Consider the following 26,146-nt stretch of genomic DNA (forward strand, 5'->3'; position numbering starts at 1 on the left):
TCATCCTACTCGCTGTCATATGTATATATGTGGGTGGACGTTGCGTTACTCCCTAGTGCAGGCAGCACCCGATGTGTCGTGTCTTCATGACGGGATGGTCGAGGGGGCTGCGCGACCCTGCCCTTGGTAGCGGGATTGTTCCTCCTCTCCTCTTCCCCTCATTTTGTCAAGTTATATTTCTGCCAATCTCTGAATAGTAGTATAGTGTTTTACAGACATGATTCCTAGCAAGCAGACAGAATGGTACTCCATGTGTGACCTGTGAAAGGGTTTAGGTCACCAGTCCTGAAACACAGTGCAGGACAGACTTAGATGTGACACAGTCAATAATTACACAGTCTCTTATTCTGATTCTGAATTGAATATATGATTAATTTCATCAATAATTCAAAAGCTATTCATTGAATTAATATTAATATTTTCTCAATTGATCTGATATTCTCTGACTAAACAAAATAACAAGACATTTTCATACGATAATGACATTATACATCACCTTAGACTTCTGCTTGTACTGCTAGTATTCAATACAATACAGTTCAACCTACCCTCTTCCAGTGGCGGTTGGTGCCATTTAAGATGAGGGAGGATAATTATTTGTTTGTCATGAGCATGGCTTTATTTCTATTACATCATATTGGATGACTGTCATTCATATTCCATTCACCCAGTTCAGTGTAACAGCGATAGGTTTAGGCTACTACATGATACTCAAATGTTCCCTATACACATCATGAGGTTGCTACAACCTAGTCTATGAATTAAAGTTTACAACATAGGTGCACACAGGTCAAGAGACACATTTGATGTGACAGACAGTGACACAGGGACAGACAATGAGATTCAAAACCTCCTTACACACACATGCCTGTATCTAGCTGATACAGGGTGTAAACTTTAGTCCAACAGTTGCAAATGAGAGTTTCTATTGGACAAATTCAGGTATGTTTATCTCCGTCTTGTTCCATTTGCTGCCGTTTGAGAAAGGTTTTTCAACAGAATCGGTGGAATGAATACTCACCTGATCACGCATAAAAACATAGATCACTTTCATAGCAGCCACGTTGCATTCCATCTCGCATCTATGTGCTCTCCTCCTCTCACCTTCGCTTGTGGACTTCAGTGCACAACATATCAGCATGTACTGTATGTGACCAGGCGAAAAAACCTTTCCAAGCCAAATCGCTTCACGCAGCCTACATAGCTGCCACCATATTAGCTAAAGTAACATCATAGTCAGAATAGCTAATAGAACTAGCGTGTTGGTGAACTTGCTACAATAATGCAGTAACTTTACAGTGTACAGTCAGTAAGCAGTTACACCGGTGGCCCCGGAGGCAATAAATTAGTCAAACTAAAAGCTTACCTCGACCTTTGAAGAGTTCCGGTGTTGCTTTGGATAGTCATAGCCAGCTAGCTAAGATAGCATCCCTCTGTTTGAGCAGGCTGTTTCATTAGGCTAAACTAGCTAGCTGCATTTGCTAGCTAAGTAAATTAAACTAAAACTAAACCCCAAAAAATGAAATGTCTGTCTATTTCTCTCTTGCTTCTCCTTCATTTTGGATTATTAAAAAAAAAGTAAACTGTTCAACTATTGCCTTTCTCTTTGAGTCAACTACTCGCCACATTTTATGCACTGCAGTGCTAGCTAGCTGTAGCTTATGCTTTCAGTACTATATTCATTCTCTGATCCTTTGATTGGGTGGGCAACATGTCAGTTCATGCTGCAAGAGCTCTGATAGGTTGGAGGACGGCATCCAGAAGTTATCATAATTACTGGTGGTGGTTGAGAACCATGAGCCTCCTAGGTTTTGTATTGAAGTCAATATACCCAGAGGAGGACGGAAGCTAGCTGTACTCCGGCTACACCATGGTGCTACCCTACAGAGTGATGTTGAGGCTATTATAGACCTGTTTTGAAAAATATAGTTTTAATAAATGTTTTGGTTACGTGAATATATTTAGTATAGCTTTATCTAAAAAGGATAACTTTAATGTTTTACAATTTTTACTTTTATGAAATTCACTGAGGAGGATGGTTCTTCCCTTTCCTCCTCTGAGGAGACTCCACTGCCCTCGTCCTATACCCTGAACTGTCTAGCCCTATCTGACAGCAACTCACACATGCAGCAGCCTGTATTGTGTGTCTGTAAGCTTTACTTTCGTTTCCATCAAAGTCCATTGTTTAGTTTAAATTCTGCATTGCCTCTGCTTTTCTCAGACAGAGTGTATCTTCTTTGGTTACTATGTACTGAACGAAGACAACGCAACAAAACCAAACTATGACGTGTGTGCGCTTGGGCATGTGTGTGTGCATGCGCGTCTGGAGCGAGGGTCGTCCTGTTCAAGGAAGTACTGTATTTACCTAACAAACAAAGGAGGCTAAACGACATGCTAATCTAGGCCTACATAAAGCGAAGTAGAAAAAAGTCAAATAAAATAATGCTCTGAGAAGGATATTAAATTGTCAGTATGTATGAGTTTAAAGATGTTTCAAGTGACTTGGATATTATTTACTTGCACTACACTACTAACTGTAAGTATTATTTGCGATGTTAAAACAGCTGTTCTCTGCAATGTGGCGTCAATATCAGTGTATAAATACCCAAAATGACAACTACAGAACAAACGGCACAGATAAGTTTGTTCATGTTGCAATGTTTTTTTCAATTTTTATTTAAAATTTTACATTTTCATGGAAATTATGCGTTCAGCATTGTAGTGTATTTGGGAATGCGTTTTCTTCAGCAGGCCCCCCATGAGCCGCCGAAACCAAGCAACGCAGACAACCAGAAGCCAACCAAAAAAAGAAAAGAATGGTTCTTCATCTGGCGGCATTCTAGGGTACATTTCGTTTAATTATTCAGGTAAGTAGTATAAGCTTTGTGCTTCGGATGAGCTTCATCTAGTCGTCTCAGGTGTCTTCAGGTGTCTGGTGCTTGGGTTCGTCGGTGCGTCAAGGTCGCTGCGGATCAGCTGATCTGCAGCTCCTGGCTCTGCTCACCAGGCCCGACTGACTGGGTCCTGCGAGGTCATGCTGAGAGTCAGTACCTGCGAGGGGACAGACTCCCAACACCCCCTACCAGGACATGGCCAGGGACCCAGTGACCTGCCCTTGGGAGCAGGCTTTTCATCTCCTTTCCTCCTCCTCCTCCTCTCCTCCTCTTCACTGTGGGACAAGACTTTGTTTTAGTCACAGTCAGTCCACAAGACAACTCTGACCCTACAATGTAGTATGTTTAGAGTTTCATTTAAATTCTATACATCTTAATTTTCCATAAAGGGTTATTCATCACCAACACATGCATGCTGTCGTTGTGAGATACTTACAATAAAATACACAGCAAGCAAACAGAGTGGGAACTTCATAGTGACCTGACAGAGGGTCACCAGTCCTGCAACACAAGGAAGGATGCACAAATTGATGTGAGTGACGCAGGCGACAGTGATACATCCCCCTGGTACAGCATTGATGTTTAACAAATGCTCTTACCATGTATTATAGTCTTGTCAAAGTTATCTTGTACTATAGACATTTGAAAAAACAGTAACCTATTCCTGTAACTGTAAATTTACAACAAAACAAACACAATATTTGGGTTTGATGATGTTGAAATGTATACAAACGGAATGACAAAGCACATAAAACAAATCAGTCTCTATACAAACTCTTAAATCTGATGGAAAGGAAACTCACCCAAATCCTTAAGCGGAGGGCTCCGCAGGATAAAAAGGACAGATCAAACATTGTAACCTCCTTTTATACCTTGAAAAAACCCTCCCCTCCTCCTCATCTGTCATTGCAATGCTGAGAGCCACAGGAAAGCACCTAACACCCTCAGCCTGCATTGTGTGTGTGGGCGTGATTGGGCTGAGCACAGTGGCTCTGTGCCACACAACGTTTCTTCTTTCCCTTCAGTTTTGTTTTCAGCAGTCTGTCCAAGTTTCGTTTCTCTGCTGCCACTCCTCTTCCCAGATAATGTTTATTTGGTTTCTAGGCTTCTACCCAGCTAGCACATTTGGTTCCTTGGTAGTTGTGGGAACATAAGTTTTGGATTTGCCATTGGTCCCTGGGAACATAGCCATAAGTTACGTTCTGAGAACGGAAGTGAAAACTTTGCCTGTTCTGTGAACATTTATTTGTTTAGGTTGCAGGGAGTCTTGTGAGGCTTGTGGGAGTCATAGAGCAATCCCCAAATGGTTCGAACGCTACAGAGGTTTTCGTGAGAAGACCTATTTTCAGGATGTCTCCTGGTCTGGCAAAAACCTCTGTAGCTCTGCCACCTTCCACCGCAGCTGAGGAAGACGCAGCCCATGCAAAAAGATATCTCTATAGTTTAAACAGATTTGTATATTATGCTAATTAGATTTACTTGCGGGCACGGACATCAACTGTTTCTTTTAAATAAAATAATTACGAAACCTGTTGGAAACGTTATGCTGAAGAACTGAACTTTCTTAACGTTCTCTCAACTATTTGAGAACATTCCCAATGTCAAATCAGTTGGAGATCATTACCAAAATGTAACGTATTTTTGTCAAGTTCCTTAAATGTGCTGAGAATGTTCAAAAGCAACTATTCTGCACCATAACCAGAAAGTTGTGGGAAGGTATTCCAAACCATAGGACAATCACGCTATCACCAAGCTCTAAGAAACATATGGTTCTCAGAACAAGTACACCTGTTCTTTCTAGAAGGCAATACAATACAAAGCTCCTGACATCAAACTCTTTCTTTTCATACTGTAACTTTCACATCAGCAACCTTCCAATTCAAATTTACATTTTGTTCCAAGTTTTATTACCTGTGGAAAACACTTACAAACATCCTAAAATTAAGTAGACCTACTGGGCACAGACCTCAATTCAATGTAATTTCATTGAAATGACATGAAAACAATGTTGATTCAACCAGTGTGTGCCCAGGACGTAAGTCATACCCTAAATTGAATGTATTTTTTTGCTGATGCTTATTGACATGAGTGACATGGCCTATTCAAAAAGTATGTATTTGCAGTTACACAAATAAAATGAAACTGAATACTGTGAGGATTACTGTAGCATTTGACTAATCCACTTCAACAAATAATGTACTGAAAGACAAATATAGCATTCTCACAGTCACATTTCATATCGATACTGACTGCTCCCACACACAATGTACCCAACGTCTCCCAACAGAAATAACCTGAGATGACAGTGCACATAATACTAAATATTTATTCAAGATAATTACCCCCCCCCCCCAGTGGACTTCAACTGCGATGTCATGATCTGTCTGAAAAGTCCTCTGAGCACATTTCACTGAGCAAGTTTTCCACTAGAAACGAAGACAGCTGTTGTTATCATTGTCGCTGAAAGTACCTAGTTTATGTACAATACCACAACTAAAATAACTAGGTTTACCCTAGATACAGATCTAGGATCAGCTTTCCCTCCCAAATCCTAACCTTAACCATTAGTGGGGTAGATGCAAACCTCACCCAATATTACAACTAGGGGCAACTTCAACCTATACCAAGACGTGGCAGGATGTATTATAGTGTCACACCCTCTCTATACTTCAGGTAAAATCTGAGTCAGGCACATTAGACAAGTCCATTTAATCAAATTCCAGGTTTCCACTCAGCCAGGGTGTAGGTGAACATGCACAGTCACCCTTCAGGTTTCTCTAGTGTTGGCTTTGGAACTATGCCAGAAGGGAGGAGCTGATTCACTTCAGCCGGAGAGACCTAAAGCTTTGGGCTGCTGAACATGGATGTGTACATTACACATTCCTAAACACAATCTTCAAAGAGAATTACATACAAACTGAAATAGCCATTTCATCACATTCAAAACACATGAAAAAAGACAAGCTCTGTCAATTTAAAGTTAAATTCTCAGAAAAAGACAATTTAACAGGTGAATTTATTTATACATGTTTTGTAAAACAATTAGTTATCACATCATTCAAAAGTTGTGGCAGCTTTATGCAGTTTCAAGAAGCATCCGTCAGTTGGAATGTATGCACAGCTCAGGGAGATACAGCAGGGGTGTGTGGGGGAGGGTCAGATTAAGCACACAACAACAGCCATCAAATATCATAAGAGTGTGCCCAGCCACAAGCAAGCACTGCTGAGCCAAAGCATGCCACTGAACAATACAACACCAATATTGGCCTGGTTCCAATGCTTAGAAAACACATCCTTCAGCCTTCTTCCCTTTCCTTCCTTCATTGACACCATTATTTAAAGCCAATACTTCAGATATGTAATAACTTCAAAGATGGCCGAGAGGGAAGAAAGCACCTAAGTATTAGAACAGGGCCACAGTCTTGTTTAGGAGGTGCACATTCTCACTAGACTAGACAAAAAAATGTAAGTGGTTTCAGCTCATTTGTGGTAGAAGTTACACTATACACAGATCCTGGATCAGATTAACCATCCTAGCCTGAATCATTAGGCGGATGGAAAAGTATCAAACACCTGTTTCAATGTTTAGTGGCAACTTCTACCTACTAATTTCAGCTTCCCACAGCTTACATCGTAGCACATAAGGAAATGGGTTATTACATAATTGTGGCCCATTTAAAAAAAGAAAAAAAAGACATTAGTCAAGCATCTCTTTTTTTATGTGGCGAGCCCAGGGCAAAGCAACCCTACAAAGAGATGGCGAAAACCAGTAGTACCAGGAGCAAACTGTTTCCAGTGGTTCCATTGTGTTCCATTCACTGGTAGGAGTTCCATTTGGCTCCCAGTGCAGAAAGACTTCCTCAAACATCTGGAGATTTATGACTTCATTGTCATTTTATTCTTCATCTCATTCTAGAAGCTTCAGTCCCTTACATAGGTGATATCGCATGGGAGTGAAGTCACAGGGGTGAGAGGTATAGGACCAGGGTTGTTTCAGTGAAAATGTCCATGAGGTCTAGTGTAGCTGAACAGGTTGCAGTAGAAGTTTCCCTTAACCACAGATCTAGGATCAGATTACAACACCCTCAATCCTGATACTTAACCATAGGCAGATTTAAAGGTCTGACCCAGGATCAGTGGTTGGGGGTAACGTCAACCCAGCAGAACACTTTACAGAGGAAGGGGCGTCTCCATGGTGTCTCAGAGCAGCCATTTGCTAAACATGCAACTGAAAGCATCAGTTTATCTACTGCAAGATATGAGGTGGGGGAAAAAGTGAAGATTAGAGTATATAAAGGGATAATGGTCAAAGAAAGCGAAGTAAAAATAGTAGTAAAATAAGATGTTCCTATATGTATTGATTGCATTGTCCACAAGTCCTGTCCATTCTAGGGGCACAAGTTATTCAAGACCAAACTTGTCTTGATTGAAGGTGTCAGTCTGTGGTTCTCCCTCTCCTTTTCTCTTGTGTGATGTCCGGTGTTATTGCTTGGACAGCTCGTTGGAAAGCCAGTCCAGTCCTTCATACAGTCCTGTGCCCTGGGTCGCACAGGTCGCCTGCACGTGCCACTGAGAAGTAAGAGAGCAAGAGAGAAAAGGATCAACATTGAGAAAAGGCGTGCCTGCAGGCCTATGTCTCACATACTCACCACTCTGCTGCGGAGGCTCTGCAGTCCCAGTTTGTCTGTAAGGTCGCTGACGGCCATAGCATTGGGAAGGTCCTGCTTGTTAGCAAACACCAGCAACACCGCTTCTCTCAACTCATCCTCCTGGAGCTGGGGGGGGGGGGGGGGGATTAGATCACTAGTTGAGATAGTGAGCTCTTGCTCAGAAAGTCAACACTGTGCTCTGTGATTAAATAATTTGTTTCACAATAAGTTTCAGGTTCAATGTCCAGTCAATTATAAATAGACCCAGCCAAGACACTTGGCAAGTCTATAGGCCTTTACATACCATAACAGTATATATACCCATCATTACCTACATACCATACCAACAGTAAATAGACTCATCATTAACTACATACCATCAGTAAATATACCCATCATCGACTACATATCATACACAGAGTAAATATACCTACCATTTTAGAGAGCTCCTCTGCAGACTCGGCCACTCTCTCTCTGTCGTTGCTGTCTACTACAAAGATCAGACCCTGAGTGAGGGATGAACACAGTCAGAGCAGGACAGTCAGAGAGGAGGAGGATGCCCTGAGGCATTACATGAGAGAAGTAAAAGAGTAGGCTGTAGCCTCCCTGGTTCCCTTTTGGTGTGTGCATTTACCTGTGTGTTCTGGAAGTAGTGTCTCCAGAGGGGTCTGATCTTGTCCTGACCACCCACATCCCATACTGTGAAGCAGATGTTCTTATACTCCACCGTCTCCACGTTAAAGCCTGTCACACACACCAAAGAGATGCATTAGGTCTAAATGTCAATCCCATGTATTATATATGGACGGAAATATATTGTTATATCTATAGACAAGTGCATGAATGTGGTTAGTGACAGTCCAATATCCTACCCAAGTCAATTATACCTCAATTTAAAGCTAAGTTTCAGTTGAAACTGAAAAACAGCTTCTATCTAAAGGCCATCAGACTGTTAAATAGCCATCACTAGCACATTAGAGGCTGCTGCCTATATACATAGACTTCAAATCACTGGCCACTAATAAATGTAACACTAGTCACGAATAATGTTTACATATGTTGCATTACTCATCTGTATATACTTTATTCTCTTCTACTGTATATTCATCTATGCCGCTCTGACATTGCTCATCCATATATTTATATATTCTTAATTCCTTTACTTAGATGTCTGTATTGTTAGATATTACTTGTTAGATAGATCTGCACTGTTGGAGCTAGAAAGACAAGCATTTCACTACACGAGCAATAACATCTGCTAAACATGTTTGTGTGACCAATACAGTTTGATTTGAGACGTGTGTGACTGTGTGTGTGTTTGTTTTACCGATAGTTGGAATGGTGGTCACTATTTCTCCCAGCTTCAGTTTGTACAAGATAGTAGTTTTCCCTGCAGCATCCAAACCCACTGAGAAAACAAACATTTATTTTGAACATTATATCTCATTCTCACATACAACTGCAAGCAAGAACGTGCATATATATATATTTTTTATGGACACTTTTATTGTAGCTATTAACGGTGTATCTTATCCGTGTCGACAGCTGCATGAAGATACAAAACCCACCAGCAAATGACGGATAGCTATCATTAGCTAAACAGATGGCTTACTAACGTGAGCTAGAACTAGCTTGTCACTCACGACGACAGACCAAGAAACACAATTTTTTGTAACTAGCGTTAGCCGGTTAGCTTTCCATTTGTCTATACTAGCGGGCTACCTAGCTAGTTAACATTTTTGAACTTTCTGCCGAGTTTGTTGACACAAATCAACCACCAAAAAGTTAGCTATGTAGCAGCTAGCAACACTTTTTGGATAACTATGAACTAACGTTAGCTACTGTTAGCTAACTGGTCACGGTTACTATTCTGCCTACACCATTTGGGTCCAACAAATCAACTTTTTTTATATACACAACGTTATATGTTCCATACTCACTAAAGACTCCCGTGATGTTCTCCAGTAGCGTTAGTGTTCATTTGAAAGCCACAGTTAGCCAGCTAACATCCGACACTTACCCATAAGTATTCTCATCTGTTTCTTGCCGAACAGTCTGGTAAAAACTGACGAGATTAGGAGCCCCATGTTGTGCGTGAATGTCTCAAATTATTACAGAAACTTTTCTAAATTCTTGTCGTTTTTGAGACAAATGGTCTGAATCTTTCTGTTTGTGACTCCCAAGCAAGAATCGTTTCTGTCCTCTGATGCTGCCACGTCCGGGCCAACGTGGAACTCCCGACGTCATCGATTTGACTCAACTTTATTAGCATTTGGGCCAACGTGGTGGTGGACAACAGCAATATTAAACTAATGCAGAGACAATTGTCTTGAGCAGACATGATCGTAAGTAAAAACGACTCTGCATGTACAGGTTCGACTGATCCATCACTACCCATTTGTGTCACATAATGTTTTGAGGTAAAAATGTCACTTGTTGTTCACACTGATTATTTGCAGTCACATTGTGTGCCAGCAGATGTCAGATTACAACACGGGTTCGCTGTTATTGCAATGCGAACTAATGATGTCATATTAGATAGATAAGACCCTCTTTGGTCAGTATTTCTCAGCGCACCATATCTTCTGACAGCCATATTGAACTTCACAGGGTATAATTAATTTGTTAATCCTCCTCATCATGCATGCCATTACATTCTGGTGAAGTGTGAGGGATGTCATGTGTTTGTTTATGCAATGGGCAGTGACCAGTGACACAATTTATAGAGATTCTAATGAAACATAAACACGCAAGCACACACACACGTTCTGTGCAACAGTTGAGCAAAACGTGAGACGTGTGTGTTAAAGTGTGTGCTAAGTGGGGTAACTACTATCACTGAGAAACGTGTTAACCCGGTGTTTAGAGTAAACAATGTTTTGACTGCATGTTAGTTTCTCCTTTGCAACTTGTGTGTCCCATTGAAAGCTGGTGCATGCATAATGTAGCCTATGCCAAACAAATAAATAACTTATAGGCTACACAGTTATTATTATAGAATGTATAGGGTTGTCTATAGCCAACTCGCTCTGGGCTTCTCCAAACCAGTATGAGACCTGGCTCATCGACTGTCCGCCATGAACGGCATTTCCGAACGGAAATTCCTACACCTGTCCCGTGTGTGTTTTTTTTGCTGCAAAGGTAAATCGACATGTGATAAACAGGTCCAAGGCGCAGGCGTCTTGGTGCCGTGGGCGGGCCGCCTGTTAATAACCCAGTCAGATGTATAGAAATAATCATATATTTTGTGCTGTGGACTACATGGATAACGATTTATTTATTTCAGACAAAGGACGGGTGCGCTTTGGATAACTTTGCCCAGGTGGCAATTGTGCGGCTCATTCACAATGAGTTTGAATCGATTTTTAAGCAATGACCAGGTAAGAACTATTTTTTTCAATCATTAGTGCAAGTACATTGATGTGTAGTCTAACCCAATGTACATTGTAGGTATAGCTATAAAATCCCCATTGAAAAATCTCACAGAGCTGCAATGGAGTTAGCTATAATAAGCCCAGGCTCATTCTGTTTTAGGGCTATTTCAGCACACTGTTGAATTGATTCTGCATTGTTTTCTTTATGTAGATCACTGGTCTCTCGACTGTGTACCTGGTATCTCTGTCTATAAGGTAAGCAAAACTGACTTCCCACACCCATAGGCTATCTGTGACACATGTCAGCTAAGATTTGAGAACGTTTAGATCTAAGCGTTAGTGATTCTAAATGTAACTGTTCTGTGTTGTGCAAATAGTCTTACCTATGCTATGCGTTTTCAAATCAAACCAATTTATAGCAGGCTAGTCCAGAAAATATTTGAGTATGTTTTGGTTATTGTTGAAAATGTAGACTAATAAATTACACTGCCGAGAAGTTGACGTCACACACGTGTCATCTCATAATAACATGGTTGGCATCCAGTCATTTGATCTTTTATTTCTGCAGTGTTGCCAGTCAGACCAATTGAGCAACTTGACATGCATGTGACGAACGTAATTTATCATAACTTATCATAACTCAATATATAAAGCGCTGTGTTTTCCATGCCTAACTCTAGCTCTTTACAGCACTACTATGCTGTCTTTTAATCCTGCATAGTAGATGAGCAGTTTGTTGTTTGGCTGCAAAGAACCGCTTGATGTGTTTTGTTTATTTAGGGTCAAGTTTGATATGTGTCATTTTGGAGACAACTTTGTTATTTTTCTCTACGTATTATGTTTGAAGGGTTTCATTCCAAAATGCTATATATCCATTTTCAGAAATGTTGGCCAAATAGCTTTTATTGTTTAAAGAATTTATGAAATAGATTGGTGTGTGTTTTCACTATCAAATCATGGCATGGGGTTGTTAAATCTGTCACTTGATGGTTTCATTTTAGAGAGACAGATAATCATGTTTTTGCTAAATGCTATCTGCCTCACTCAGAGAAACAAGTTGTACTGCTAGCCCACTGGGCACACACTGGTTGAATCAACGTTGTTTCCACATAATTTCAATGAAATTACTTTGAACCAACGTGAAAAATACATTGAATTGATGTCTGTGCCCAGTGGGAGGTTTTACACAGTCAAATGTATTTTTTTTTATGATACATTAGTGACGTCAATATTATTATTTTTTATGAATCGTTTACATTTTAGTCATTTAGCAGATTCCCTCATCCAGAGTGACTTACAGTTAGTGCATTCATCTTAAGATAGCAAGGTGAGACAACCACATATCACAGTCAAATTTACAGCAAATTAACATTCCATTCCAGCTAAAAATGGATATATAGGTTTGAAAAAATATATATATATTAACATTTTGCACACATCTAAAATCGATGAACAGTAATATTTTACACACACATGAAGGTGCCCAAAAGCAATCAATTCTAGTGAAAAAACACACATTTGGGGATATAGGGAAGGGTGATACCACGTCAGTTGCACAACAAAATGCGTTTTCCGCATTTAACCCAACCCTCTGAATCAGAGAGGTGCGGGGGCTGCTTTAATTGACATACACGGCGCCCGGGGACCAGCTGTTGTTCAGGGTTAACTGCCTTGCTCAAGGGCAGAACTGCAGTTTTTTTCCACCTTGTCGCCTCTGGGATTTGAACCAGCAACCTTTCAGTTACTAGCCCACCAATATTAACCGCTAGGCTACCTGTCTCCCCATATATAGGGGTGGATATAGCGCTTTAGAAAGAAAATCTTAATTTGAATGCATGTAGCCTACATCTGAATGCAGAGGTCTTGATCAGTGAGTGATTCTTGAGTTGTAAGCTTCCAGTTGATCAGGACACTCCTTGCCAGGAGTGGAATGTTAGCTAAAAAAGACTTGTACCCAGACTAGCATACAATGTCTTTCTGTTGTAATTTGATTGTATTTATTTTCCAACACAATCTTTGTGAACATTCAGAATGACATGATTGACTGTTATTTAATGGTGCTATAATTGTGTACTATCAGTATTTAGGTATTTTACTTTCTATTTCCAGTTTGATTGGGAGTTTTTCAGTGCTGGTGGTTTCCATTGTAAAGAGGAGCCACCTACAAGAACAGGTGGGTGGATGAGAGGAAGAGTATCTTTGTCTGTGCGTGCGTGCCTGTACCTTTCTGTGATTGTGAGTTTGATATAATTATTTCCAAGGCTGTCTCTTAGCAAAATACAGTATGTGTTTACCAGGGTCACTCTCATTAGGATGTAACTACATAAACATTACAGATACAGATGTATGATCTTAATTTGATCACCCAGTTGCAGGAGAACTTTCCTACAATCCAGGGAATGTGGAACTTGTTGTGTATTTGAGGTTTAAAAAGGCTTCTGAAGTTTGTAATTTCCACTTTGACATTTCAGACTTGATGTTCACTTACAAAAAATGTATCAACCTTGACAAAAATCTCCATGAATTATAATGCACATAATCATTTTAATTTTCTGTTGCTGCAGGATTAATATTCTGCTGTAGCAAACAGGCTCAAATTAAGATCCTACATCTGTAGAATAGTCATGAATTGAGAGCTGACCTTATTCCTTACTCTCCTTGTCAGATAGAGGCATGTCTGTTCTACATAACATAATCATTATCTTCCGAATCGTTGTGGCCTACTGAACATGGCCCAGGCTACTCCCTTGCTGTCTGCCTGTGCAGACATCTTCATTGAGTCAGAGCTATAGGACTGCGCTATCTACTCTAGAAACATTTGTAGAGGCCGTTCTAGTGAGTTCACAGGGGATGGAGAAAGATTCAAATCAAATTTTATTGGTCACATACATGTGTTAGGCAGATGTTATTGCGAGTGTAATGAAATGACTGTGCTTCTAGCCCCGAAAGTGCAGTAATATCTAACAAGTGATATCTAACAGTTTCACAACATATTCCCCAAAATACACGTAAATCTAAGTAAGAAATGGATTAAGAATATATACAGTTGGCTCCAAAATGACTGGCACCCCTGATTGGCAATGCACAAACAATACTTAAAAAAATATTAACAATATAATTATAGAGATAATCTCAAAATACCAACATGTGAGAAATACTGTACTTTATTAATGTGCCAATGGAACCCACCAAATCATACAATTATTTAATACAAAATACATTTCACCAAAATCAAGGTTTCATAATTATTGGCACTCCTCATTTAGTACTTAGTGCAACCATCTCAAATCAAATTTATTTGTCACATACACATGGTTAGCAGATGTTAATGCGAGTGTAGCGAAATGCTTGTGCTTCAAGTTCCGACAATGCAGTAATAACCAACGAGTAATCTAACCTAACAATTCCAAAACTACTACCTTCTACACACACAAGTGTAAAGGGATGAAGAGTATGTACACAAAGTTATATGAATGAGTGATGGTACAGAACGGCATAGGCAAGATGCAGTAGATGATATCGAGTACAGTATATACATATGAGATAAGTAATGTAGGGTATGTAAACAAAGTGGCATAGTTTAAAGTGGCTAGTGATACATGTATTACATAAAGATGCAGTAGATGATATAGAGTACAGTATATACATATGAGATGAGTAATGTAGGGTATGTAAACATTATATTAAGTAGCAAGGATAACAGCATGGAGTCTTTTCCTGTTATGTTTGACAAGGTTAAGGAACACATTTGGAGGGATTTTGGACCATTCCTCTATGCAGATCCTTTCAAGATCCTTCACATTCTTGGGTTTGCGCTTATCAACTGCCCTCTTCAACTCAGCCCACAGGTTTTCCATTGGATTGAGGTACAGCGACTGAGATAGCCATGGCAGAACATTGATTTTGTTGTTACAGAACCATTTCTGTGTGGATCTTGAGGTATGTTTTGGATCATTGTATTGTTGGAAAGTCTGCATACGGCCAAGTCCCAGCCTTCTGGCAGAGGCAACCAGATTGTCAGCCAAAATTGCCTGGTACTTGGTGGAATTCATTATGCCATCAATCGTAACCAGTGCCTCTGGGCGTCTGATGGTGCTTTTTTAAACCTGGTGACCTCAAGATGCCACCAAGGCCTGCAATTCTTTCACAGTGATTCTGGGTTTTTGTTGCTTCTCTCACGATCCTCCTCCCTATCCTGGGGGGCCCGTGTGGTTTTCAACTGTTCCATATCTTTTGATTTTTTTTATAATTGCCCTGACAGTACTCAGTGGTATATTCAATCATTTGTGGATCTTCTTGTAGCCATTACCATATTTATGAAGGTCTATGACCATCTGTCTCTTTTGAACTGCCAGTTCTTTTGTTTTCTTCATGGTGTTGGATGACAAAAGGATATTGCATGTGTGTTACCTCATTTTTATACACTAGTGAAAAAGGAAGTGATATAATGGCTCAAAATAGTTCCTTAACACTTAGATAACTTAAATAAGTGGAATTTAATTCCTGGTTTAATTTTGGTAGATGTTATTTACAATAATATTTAAGGGTGCCATTAATTGTGAAACCTTGATTTGGAAGACATTGATTTTTAATTAAATCAATAAATTATTTTGTTGGGTTCCATTGAAACATTAATAAAGTACAGTATTTTTCACATGTTGGTATTTTGAGTTTGTCTCTATAATTATATTGTTTATATTTGTTTAAGTATTGTTTGTGCATTGCCAGTCATGGGTGCCAGTCATTTTGGAGCCCACTGTATACATATATGTCAGAGCAGCATTGGACTAAGATACAGTGGTATAGTATAGAATACAGTATATAAACTCAGAAAAAAAGAAACATCCATTTTTCAGGACCCTGTCTTTCAAAGATAATTTGTAAAAATCTAAATAACTTCACAGATCTTCATTGTAAAGGGTTTAAACACTGTTTTCCATGCTTGTTCAATGAACCATAAACAATTAATAAACATGCACCTGTGGAACGGTCGTTAATACGGTCACAGTTATGAAAACTTAGGACACTAAAGAGGCCTTTCTACTGACTCTGAAAAACACCAAAAGAAAGATGCCCAGGGTCCCTGCTCATCTGTGTGAACGTGCCTTAGGCATGCTGCAAGGAGGCATGAGGACTGCAGATGTGGCATGGGCAATAAATCGCAATGTCCGTACTGTGAGACGCCTAAAACAGCACTACAGGGAGACAGGACGGACAGCTGATCGTCCTCACAGTGGCAGACCACGTATAACAATACCTGCACAGGATCGGTACATCCGAACATCACACCTGCGGGACAGGTACAGGATGGCAACAACAACTGCCCGAGTTACACCAGGAACGCACAATCCCTCCATCAGTGCTCAGACTGTCTACAATAGGCTGAGAGAGGCTGGGCTGAGGGCTTGTAGGCCTGTTGTAAGGCAGGTCCTCTCCAGACATCACCGGCAGCAATGTCGCCTATGGGCACAAACCCGCCATTGCTGGACCAGACAGGACTGGCAAAAAGTGCTCTTCACTGACGAGTTGTGGTTTTGACTCACCGGGGGTGATGGTCAGATTCGCGTTTATCGTCGTAGGAATGAGCATTACACCGAGGCCTCTACTCTGGAGCGGGATCGATTTGGAGGTTGTGGGTCCGTCATGGTCTGGGGCGATGTGTCACAGCATCGTCGGACTGAGCTTGTTGTCATTGCAGGCAATCTCAATGCTGTGCATTACAGGGAAAACATCCTCCTCCCTCATGTGGTACCCTTCCTGCAGGCTCATCCTGACATGACCCTCCATTATGACAATGCCACCAGCCATACTGCTTGTTCTGTGCGTGATTTCCTGCAAGACAGGAATGTCAGTGTTCTGCGTCCCACTTGGCCAAAAACCAGGGAAAATGCAGTGCGGCAAATTCAAATAAATTGATATAAAAATCTAACTTTCATTAAATCACACATGTAAGATACTCAATTAAAGCTACACTCGTTGTGAATCCAGCCAACATGTCAGATTTTAAAAAGGCTTTTCGGCGAAAGCATAAGAAGCTATTATCTGATGATAGCACAACAGTAAACAAAGAGAGTAGCATATTTCAACCCTGCAGGCGCTACACAAAACGCAGAAATAAAATGTAAAACATGCCTTACCTTTGACAAGCTTCTTTTGTTGGCACTCCAATATGTCCTATAAACATCACAATTGGTCCTTTTGTTCGATTAATTCCGTCCATATATATCCAAAATGTCAATTTATTTGGCGCGTTTGATCCAGAAAAAAACAGCTTCCAAAATGCGCAACGTCACTACAAAATGTTTAAAAATTTGCCTATAAACTTTGCCAAAATATTTCAAACTACTTTTGTAATACAACTTTAGGTATTGTTCCAGACGTTCTAGACGACCAACTCTCATAGCTTTTAGCCGTACCCTTATCCTACTCCTCCTCTGGTGATGTAGAGGTGAATCCACTCCTATTCCCCAGGCGCTCTCATTTGTGGACATCTGTAACTGCAAAAGCCTTAGTTTCATGCATATTAACATTAGAAGCCTCTTCCCTAAGTTTGTTTAATTCACTGCTTAAGCACACTCCGCCAACCCAGATGTCCTAGCCGTGTCTGAATCCTGGCTAAGGGAGGCCACCAAAAATCCTGAAATTTCCATCCCTAACTACAACATTTTTTGACAGGATAGAACTGCCAAAGGGGGCGGAGTTGCAATCTACTGCAGAGATAGCCTGCAGCGTTCTGTCATACTATCCAGGTCTGTGCCCAAACAATTCAAGCTTCTATTTAAAAAAATCCACCTTTCCAGAAACAAGTCTCTCACCATTTCCGCTTGCTATAGACCCCCTTCAGCCCCCAGCTGTGCCCTGGACACCATATGTGAATTGATCGCCCCCATCTATCTTCAGAGTTCGTACTGTTAGGTGACCTATACTGGGACATGCTCAACACCCCGGCCGTCCTACAATCTAAGCTAGATGCCCTCAATCTCACACAAATTATCAAGGAACCTACCAGGTAAACCCTAAATCATTGGCACCCTCTTAGATATCATCCTGACCAACCTGCCCTCTAAATACACCTCTGCTGTCTTCAACCAGGATCTCAGCGATCACTGCCTCATTGCATGCGTGCGTAATGGGTCTGTGGTCAAACGATCACACCTCATCACTGTCATATGCTACCTAAAACACGTTAAAAAACATTTTTTTACCTTTATTTAACTAGGCAAGTCAGCTATGAGGGGTGATCGTTCTTATTTTCAATGATGGCCTAGGAACAGTGGGTTAACTGCCTGTTCAGGGGCAGAACGACAGATTTGTAACTTGTCAGCTCGGGGATTTGAACTTGCAACCTTCCGGTTACTAGTCCAACACTCTAACCACTAGGCTACCCTACCGCCCCACTTTAGCGAGCAGGCCTTTCTAAATCGACCTGGCCCGGGTAACCTGGAAGTATATTGACTTCATCCCGTCAGAAGAGGATGCATGGTTGCTCTTCAAAAGTGCTTTCCTCACCATCTTAGATAAGCATGCCTCGTTCAAAACATGTAGAACTAAGAACAGATATAGCCTGTGGTTCACTCCTGACTTGACTGCCCTTGACCAGCACAAAAACATCCTGTGGCGTACTGAAGCTGTAACACCAAGGCTATGAATTATATCAAGTTTATTCCCACCTGCGCCAAGCACATTAGACAGATAGATATTCTATGGCTAGAGATGTACAATGTTATTGTCACGTTCTCATAGTTTTGCAAACACACAAATGCCTTTGTCTCTTTAGATGAATCCCCTGGTCCAGCTGGCTTTAGCTGATCTGTTGGCAGCAGTCACCCTGATGTTCACCAGCGCAATGAATGAAACACACACCTTCACCCCCAGTGTGTTAATCTGTGAAAAACTACTGCCTCTGTCACTGGTGAGCCAGTCTTCTGTGGCTATTATACTGTATGTAGGGACAATGCACTATAATGATCCTAATCTTAGAATGAACATTCTGTAAATGCAAAAGAGTTTGTTAAACAGTTTAATTTTCTCCTTATTCCCTCAAATACACTCTATAGCTTTGATGACAAATTTATAAAAAAGCTTGTGTGAGCACCTCTAGACTAAGGTATACATAAGGTATAGATAGATATACATACAATCTGTCTTTGAGTGCTTCAGCGTGATCCAATTGTAATAGCATTTTTTTGTGTGTAAATCAGACAGAATTTGTGTTGGCTGAACTGTTCTACACTGTGTTATGTCATGGAGCATGACATTATGCGATGTCATTTTTAGAGATAGTGTGACGATGCAAAGTTTTACTGCTTGTCCTTTCTATTATAGACCTTTAACTGAAGTGCTCTTGACACTACTGTGTGCCATTTGCTATTATAATAATTTGTGTGTGTGTGTGTGTGTGTGTGTGTGTGTGTGTGTGTGTGTGTGTGTGTGTGTGTGTGTGTGCGCGCTCTGTTCCAGATGTTTTACTTTGTGTCGTTCCTCCTGATGGTAGTGTATGCCTGGGAGTCAAAGCATGCAGTCGAGGGATGGAGGGAGAGACCAAGAGAGGAAGAGGTGAGGACCCAAGCATCCACCAAGGGCTCCTACACGCGCATGCACACACGCATGCGCATACACCTCAACTTTGTTTGATTTATTCTAAAATCAAGTATCCCTCTCTCCCCCCAGTCCCAGTGTCGACAAAGGATGGGGGTTGTGCCTGTATATGCTTGTGTGTGGTGAGTCAAATTATTTCATTTTCAAATAGAAACATCCCTGCTTTTAACCAAACTGCTCTGTGTAGTGGCTTAAAAGCAACATACAGTATGTCCCTGACTGTGTGAGTGTGATGCCCCTACAGGTTTATACCGTTGGTGATGTACTTTGTGTACGTGATGACTTTAGTCCTGGTACCACCCAGCCACATGACGGCAAACCATGGTGAAGCTAGCACATACTGCAACAGGTGTGTATGTCTCTGTGTGCTGCACAGGCCAGGGTTCGTCCTAGTGCATTTGCATAACGCTTATGACACTTTAATGAGAGAAAATGTACATACTCTAGCAAAACATTTCTTATGAGTGTCTCACATCTCTCTGTGATTGTGTGTTCCTCTTAGCTGTATCCTCTTCCTGCATATCTGGAGGGACAACTGCTCAGATATAGTGAGTAAATACCTTGTTCCACGCATGTTATATCTGTTCATAAAGGGATTGGACAGCATAATGAATGAGACCTTGTTTGTTTTGTTTTCCAGGAACATATCCATGATATCTTCATACAATGCTTCCTCTTCGTCAGTGTGATACCAGTTTTGGTGTGCTGCACAGTAAGTACCATAAATCTTCACTAGTCTAGCATACAGTACAATAATCACCATAGTTATCTCATAAACATGGGTTAGTTTACAGTAGTTTACAGCCAATAGAATGAAGAATGATGATCATGAAAATTATGAGCTAAGGTGATGATGATGTACCTGTACAGGTGGTTTACTACAAGGTGGGCAGCTGGTATCGCAGGTATGAGGAGGAGGGACTATTTCCTGTGGAGGGAGATGCACGTTCCAGGAAACGGCTGAGGGGTATGTTCTCCACTGCTCGCTACATGATGGTGGTCATCATCTTCTGCTGGACCCCAGGTACACAAATTCATCTCCCCACGCACACATGCACGCACACATGCACGCACACACACACACACACACACACACACACACACACACACACACACACACACACACACACAGACACACACACCCTGTATGTGTGTAACTCTGTAACTCCAACCTCAGGACTAATATCATCTATTTTGTCCCGTCCCCAGCTCTTGTTCTGGTTGTCCTGTCTGTGATACCAGACATAACTCAAGTAAATCTCTTCCCCCTGTATGTTATACAGGTCAGTATTTCAACTATCTCACTGATGATTGCAGACATACCCCTTCCAAGATACCATCACCCAGAATGAATTGGCATTTTCCCCTAGAGAGCCTTCTTTAGCTATGTAAAATTAATAATGACACTAAGATAAGCACCCATAATGCTTTATCCTTACCCACTATACTCCATCCTGATTCAAAGGGGTTGGGTTAAATGCGGAAGGCACATTTCAGTTGAATGCACATTTCCCCTTCCATTTCCATCCTGGTGTCTCTGCAGGCGATGACGTTGTCTCTGCAGGGCTGTCTGAACAGTGTGGTCTATGCCTGGAGACGACCGAACTTCAGAGACGCTGTGCTCGGAGAGAGGATGCCCCTTCTCAGCCAAGACGCCCCTCTGCCCTTCTTTGACGAATCACTGAGGGGGCCGCTTGGACCCTTAACCTCTAACTCCTGACTCTAGAGAAGCTGCTATGCTGCGGGTGGAATTCTATCTCTGGCACAGAAACAGTTTACCCTCCTCAAATACTAACCTTTACCACTGAGGGAAGCAATGCAACACTGACCTCAGATCAACATCTTGGGATAACTTCATTCTACTACTCCCACTGGGATGGTTGTCCGGAACCAAGACAATGGTGTACTATGGACTTAGGGGTCGATTCAGATCGACTCAGGAAATGTATGCCTTTCCTACACACGTCTTTCCAATGCACTTCTCAGTAGTTGGTATTCTGACTATCCTTATGCAGGCGTGTAACGGGCTTTGCAGGCGTGGTTTCCTTGTAAATTGATAAATACATTTCATAGAACAGCTGAAAATCCTCCCACTTGCTGGCCAACAGACTTTCTCATCGAGTTTTCATTCAATAAAGTTTTCTGTACATTCATCTTAAGCCATCCCTTTAAATACGGTGTACCTTTAATTCGAATTTGGTCGACAGACTCACTAGAATACATAGAGAGAAAAGCTTCAGCGTATTAGAGATCAATAGAAGGAAGCCATCTAAATATATGCATATTTGTTACAGTTTCAGCAAACTGGTTAAAAAATATTCTGGTAGATTATTTAGGCAAATATTAGGGTTAGGAAGGCATGTATGACATGAACTGGTTTGGTTAGCCTTTACGCACAAAATATAATATAGATTTTTTTTATTTTACCTTTATTTAACAAGGTAGGCTAGTTGAGAACAAGTTCTCATTTACAACTGTGTAAAGCATAGCAGTGCGACACAAACAACAACACAGAGTTACACATGGAATAAACAAACATGCAGTCAATAATACAATAGAAATGAATCAAAAATACAGTGCTTTGATTCATCCTGAAAGTTGCCATATTCAAATTCAATCCATAAAATATTGGAAGGTGAAAAAAGTGTACAATAGGGGTTGAACAATAGGCTAGTCCGATAAATCAACCATAATCCTTACTAATAATTGAACTGTAATGACAACGGTCCAGTCATTGTGAACTGTGCGCCAGGCTCCAGGGTTAACCTGCTATGTGTGGTCTGACTTCCATAATGATTCAAATAGGCTACATGCCCCAAATTATTGCGCAACGTTAGCCTATTGATCCACTACTGGAAGATACTGTTCCCAACTCACCACTGAAGAGACTGGAATAACACCTTTACTCACAGAGTTCACCTGGTATTCTACATAAAATGCTACGTTAAGTGGTATGTCAGAAGACACCATTTGCAATTCAGAATTTTCCTGGACCTCAAAAAGTGTGTTTGAATGTGATTTCTGTACCACCATTTTTGTTAGTGTTATTTAGAAAAATCTTCAATGATATATTCATTTTTTAGTACAATGCTATTTCAGTAAGAAGAGAGAATGAGGTGATTATTTTGATGAGTTGTAGAGCCAGATGGGCCAGAGAACAACATGACATGACAATGACCATCGTTTGATTGATTGATTTGATTAATGGAATATGGTTTATGAAGCGCTTCCTTGTGGTGTTGGGGATTTCACTCTTTCCAGTAGATAGCTAGAGCAACTGTCAGTGATTGTGTACAATATAGCAAGCAATATAGCTAGTAACCATAGCAAGCTATCATTTGTACACATTCAGTGTTTTTTTTTATCAGGTTATATAGTATCACCCTTTGACATGTGTATAGACTAAAGACGAAAAAGCACTCAAGGACTAAATGTACTGTACTTTAGCATGTAGATGTTCTTTGGTAGGCATTAAAATCACAGGATAACATTTCCCTCGTATATTTATGTTGTTATGATGTTTTATTTGTGCAATAAATGGCCTCTTACCCGGTCCCATTTTAACTGACATTCTCCTACTCTCATTTATTGTAAGCTCAGAACAAAATGGTTTAATCCTATGGTGACCTTGTATCATAATGACTTCAGACTTGTTTCATGATGGTCACCTGTTGTAATGCATAGTTCAGATAAATATAAACTTGTACTCAGTCATTATGTGTGTCACTTAGAGGGGCTGGGAGTGCTGAGTCAACTGGTGACAGAGACGAGTGGTGTGTTTTCTGCTGTGTCATGCCCAGTCACTTGTGACTATAAACGTTAAAGTGTGTGATGAAAGATATGACAGTTTAAAAGGTTGAGGTCACAGACTTGTAGTGGCAGGTGTTTCTACTCTAGGGTATATTCTGTCCTCACCTCTGACCGCCTCCTCCCCCTCCCCTCCAAACCTCCCCCTAATCCCTCAGTCTTCTTCCCTCACACTCACCTGTAGCAGCCCCCTCATTCCTAACCCTAGCCCACTCATTCTTAACCCCCCCTACGTTCCATTATGTCAATATCCCCTCCACCTCTTTATCATCCACTCCACATACAGTGGGTATCATAAGTATTTCTTCACATTTTCTTGTCTTACAAAGTGGAATAAAATACATTTTATTGTGATATTGTGTCATTTATCTAGACAAAATAATCCATAATGTCAAAGTGAAAAGAAAATACTACACATTTTTACAAATTAATATAATTTTTAGAAATAAAATATTGTCGTTGCATACAGTACCAGTTAGAAGTTTGGACACAGCTTCTCATTCACGGGTTTTTCTTAATTTTTACTATTTTCTACATGGTAGAATAATAGCGAAGACATCAAAACTATGAAATAACACATGGAATCATGTAGTAACCAAAAAAGTGTTAAACAAATCAAAATACATTTTATATTTGAGATTCTTCAAAGTAGCCACCCTTTGCTTTGATGACATCTTTGCACACTCTTGGCATTCTCTCAACCAGCTTCACCTGGAATGCTTTTCCAACAGTCAAGGAGTTCCTACATATGCTGAGCACTTGTTGGCTGCTTTTCCATCACTCTGCTGTCCATCTCATCCCAAGCCTTCTCAATTGGGTTGAGGTTGGGTGATTGTGGAGGCCAAGTCATCTGATCCATCACTCTCCTTGGTCAAATATTCCTTACACAGCCTGGAGGTATGTTGGGTCATTGTCCTGTTGAAAAACAAATGACAGTCCCACTAAGCGCAAACCAGATGGGTTGGCTTATTGCTGCAGAATGCTGTAGTAGCCATGCTGGTTAAGTGTGCCTTGAATTCTAAATAAATCACAGACAGTGTCACCAGCAAAGCACCCCCACACCATCACACCTCCTCCTCCATGATTCACGTTGGGAACCACACATGCAGAGATTATCCGTTCACCTACTCTGCGTCTCACAAAGACACAGCGGTTGGAACCAAAGACCTAAAATTTGGACTCATCAGACCGAAGGACAGATTTCCATTGGTCTAATGTCCATTGCTCGTGTTTCTTGGCCCCAAAAAAGTAATTTCTTGCTGGTGTCCTTTAGTAGTGGTTTCTTTGTAGCAATTCGACCATGAAAACCTGATACACGCAGTCTCTTCTGATCAATTAATGTTACTTGAAATCTGTGAAGCATTTATTTGGGCTGAAATTTGAGGCTGGTAACTCGAATGATCCTATCCTCTGAAGCAATGGTAACTCTGGGTCTTCCTTTCCTGTAGCGTTCCTCATGAGAGCCAGTTTCATCATAGAGCTTGATGGTTTTTGCGACTGACCTTGAAGAAAGTTCTTGACATTTTCTGGATTGACTGAACTTCATGTCTTAAAGTAATGATGGACTGTCATTTCCCTTTGCTTATTTGAGCTGTTTTTGCCATAATATAGACTTGGTCTTTTACCAAATAGGGCTATCTCCTGTGTACCATCCCTACCTTGTCACAACACAACTGATTGGCTCAAATGCATTACGAAGGAAAGAAATCCCACAAATTAATTTTTAACAAGGCACAACTGTTAAATGAAATGCATTCCAGGTGACTACCTCATGAAGCTGGTTGAGAGAATGCCAAGAGCGTGCAAAGCTGTCATCAAGGCAAAGGGTGGCTACTTTGAAGAATCTCAAATATACATTTGTTTAACACCTTTTTGGTTACTGCATGATTCCATATGTGTTATTTCATAATTTTCTACAATGTAGAAAATAGTAAAAATAAAGAAAAACCCTGGAATGAGTAGGTTTGTCCAAACGTTTGACTGGTACTGTAAGTATTTCCTTTGTTAAGGAAAGACAAAATGTTGAATTACATTTTTTTGAACATAATAAGTTACATGGACTCACTGTAAAATAATAGGGATTGACATGATTTTTAAGGACTACTGTAACGATATACGCAGAGAGTCGGGAAGCAAGTTCAGGGAGTGAATACATTGAATTAATTAATTAACAAAACAAGAAACACAAACAGCTCACCGACATGAAACAGGAAGAGAAACAATGACGACTGGGGAAGAAACCAAAGGGAGTGACATATAAAGGGCAGGTAATCAAGGAGGTGATGGAGTCCATGTGAGTGGCATTATGCGCAAATGCGCGTAACGCTGGTGACAGGTGTGCGCCATAAATGAGCAGCCTGGTGACCTAGAGGCCGGAGATGGAGCACATGTGACCAATACCCTCTTCCTCTGTCCCCCATGCCAACATATGTAAGGTCACTAAGTCAAGTATTGCATTTCAAGTACAGATTCAACTATAAAGACCAGAGAGCTTTTCGAAGCCTCATAAAGAAGGGCAGTGTCACTTCTGCTCCCGCTCTTACCTCCCCTATATCTGTCACTCCCTTCGTTCCATTCTTCAGGCAGTATGGGTTATTTGTTTCCTGTCCAGACGCTACTCTTGTTTTGTATTGTTCCATGTTTATTGCTTTATTAAACTCACCACCTGCACCTGTTCTCAAGTCCCAGCATCTCCGTTATAGAGTATTGCCTCAACAAATGGAAGAAGCAGGGAATCAGGATATCTCCCAGACGGTCCACGAACAGGTTAACCTACTTCATCAACACCACGACCAGCTGGCGCAACTGGGGATGGCTGTGGATG

At 40.8% G+C, this 26,146-nt stretch overlaps 2 protein-coding genes and 1 long non-coding RNA gene across 4 annotated transcripts; 1 reads left to right on the plus strand and 2 right to left on the minus strand.

Moving 5' to 3' along the window:
- Positions 1-2,646: 2,646 nt before the first annotated feature.
- Positions 2,647-24,457, minus strand: LOC118941541. The gene is made up of 5 exons (XR_005037845.1): positions 24,447-24,457; positions 23,463-23,468; positions 3,698-3,808; positions 3,331-3,395; positions 2,647-3,169 (listed from the first exon to the last, which is right to left on the minus strand). It is a non-coding gene; the product is annotated as an uncharacterized LOC118941541 (long non-coding RNA).
- LOC110496007 (ADP-ribosylation factor 4) lies at positions 5,864-9,790 on the minus strand. Of its 2 annotated transcripts, none has more exons than XM_021571622.2 (6): positions 9,564-9,790; positions 8,871-8,951; positions 8,178-8,287; positions 7,978-8,049; positions 7,544-7,669; positions 5,864-7,463 (listed from the first exon to the last, which is right to left on the minus strand). In XM_021571622.2, exons 1-6 carry the CDS (start codon positions 9,628-9,630, stop codon positions 7,377-7,379), a joined length of 543 nt encoding a protein of 180 aa, XP_021427297.1. In that variant the 5' UTR covers positions 9,631-9,790; the 3' UTR covers positions 5,864-7,376. The 2 variants fall into 2 exon arrangements, with proteins under 2 accessions (XP_021427297.1, XP_036811362.1); XM_036955467.1 differs by lacking the exon at positions 9,564-9,790 and adding an exon at positions 9,484-9,541.
- On the plus strand, positions 9,804-23,083 carry LOC110495996 (transmembrane protein 116). The gene is made up of 13 exons (XM_021571609.2): positions 9,804-9,888; positions 10,830-10,923; positions 11,129-11,172; positions 13,027-13,090; positions 18,695-18,829; positions 19,378-19,473; positions 19,588-19,637; positions 19,760-19,864; positions 20,018-20,063; positions 20,156-20,227; positions 20,386-20,539; positions 20,725-20,798; positions 21,059-23,083. Exons 2-13 carry the CDS (start codon positions 10,891-10,893, stop codon positions 21,233-21,235), a joined length of 1,050 nt encoding a protein of 349 aa, XP_021427284.2. The 5' UTR covers positions 9,804-9,888; positions 10,830-10,890; the 3' UTR covers positions 21,236-23,083.
- Positions 24,458-26,146: the final 1,689 nt, after the last annotated feature.

The sequence above is a fragment of the Oncorhynchus mykiss genome, chromosome 2 (genome assembly GCF_013265735.2).
Source record: "Oncorhynchus mykiss isolate Arlee chromosome 2, USDA_OmykA_1.1, whole genome shotgun sequence".
Lineage (NCBI taxonomy): Eukaryota > Metazoa > Chordata > Actinopteri > Salmoniformes > Salmonidae > Oncorhynchus > Oncorhynchus mykiss.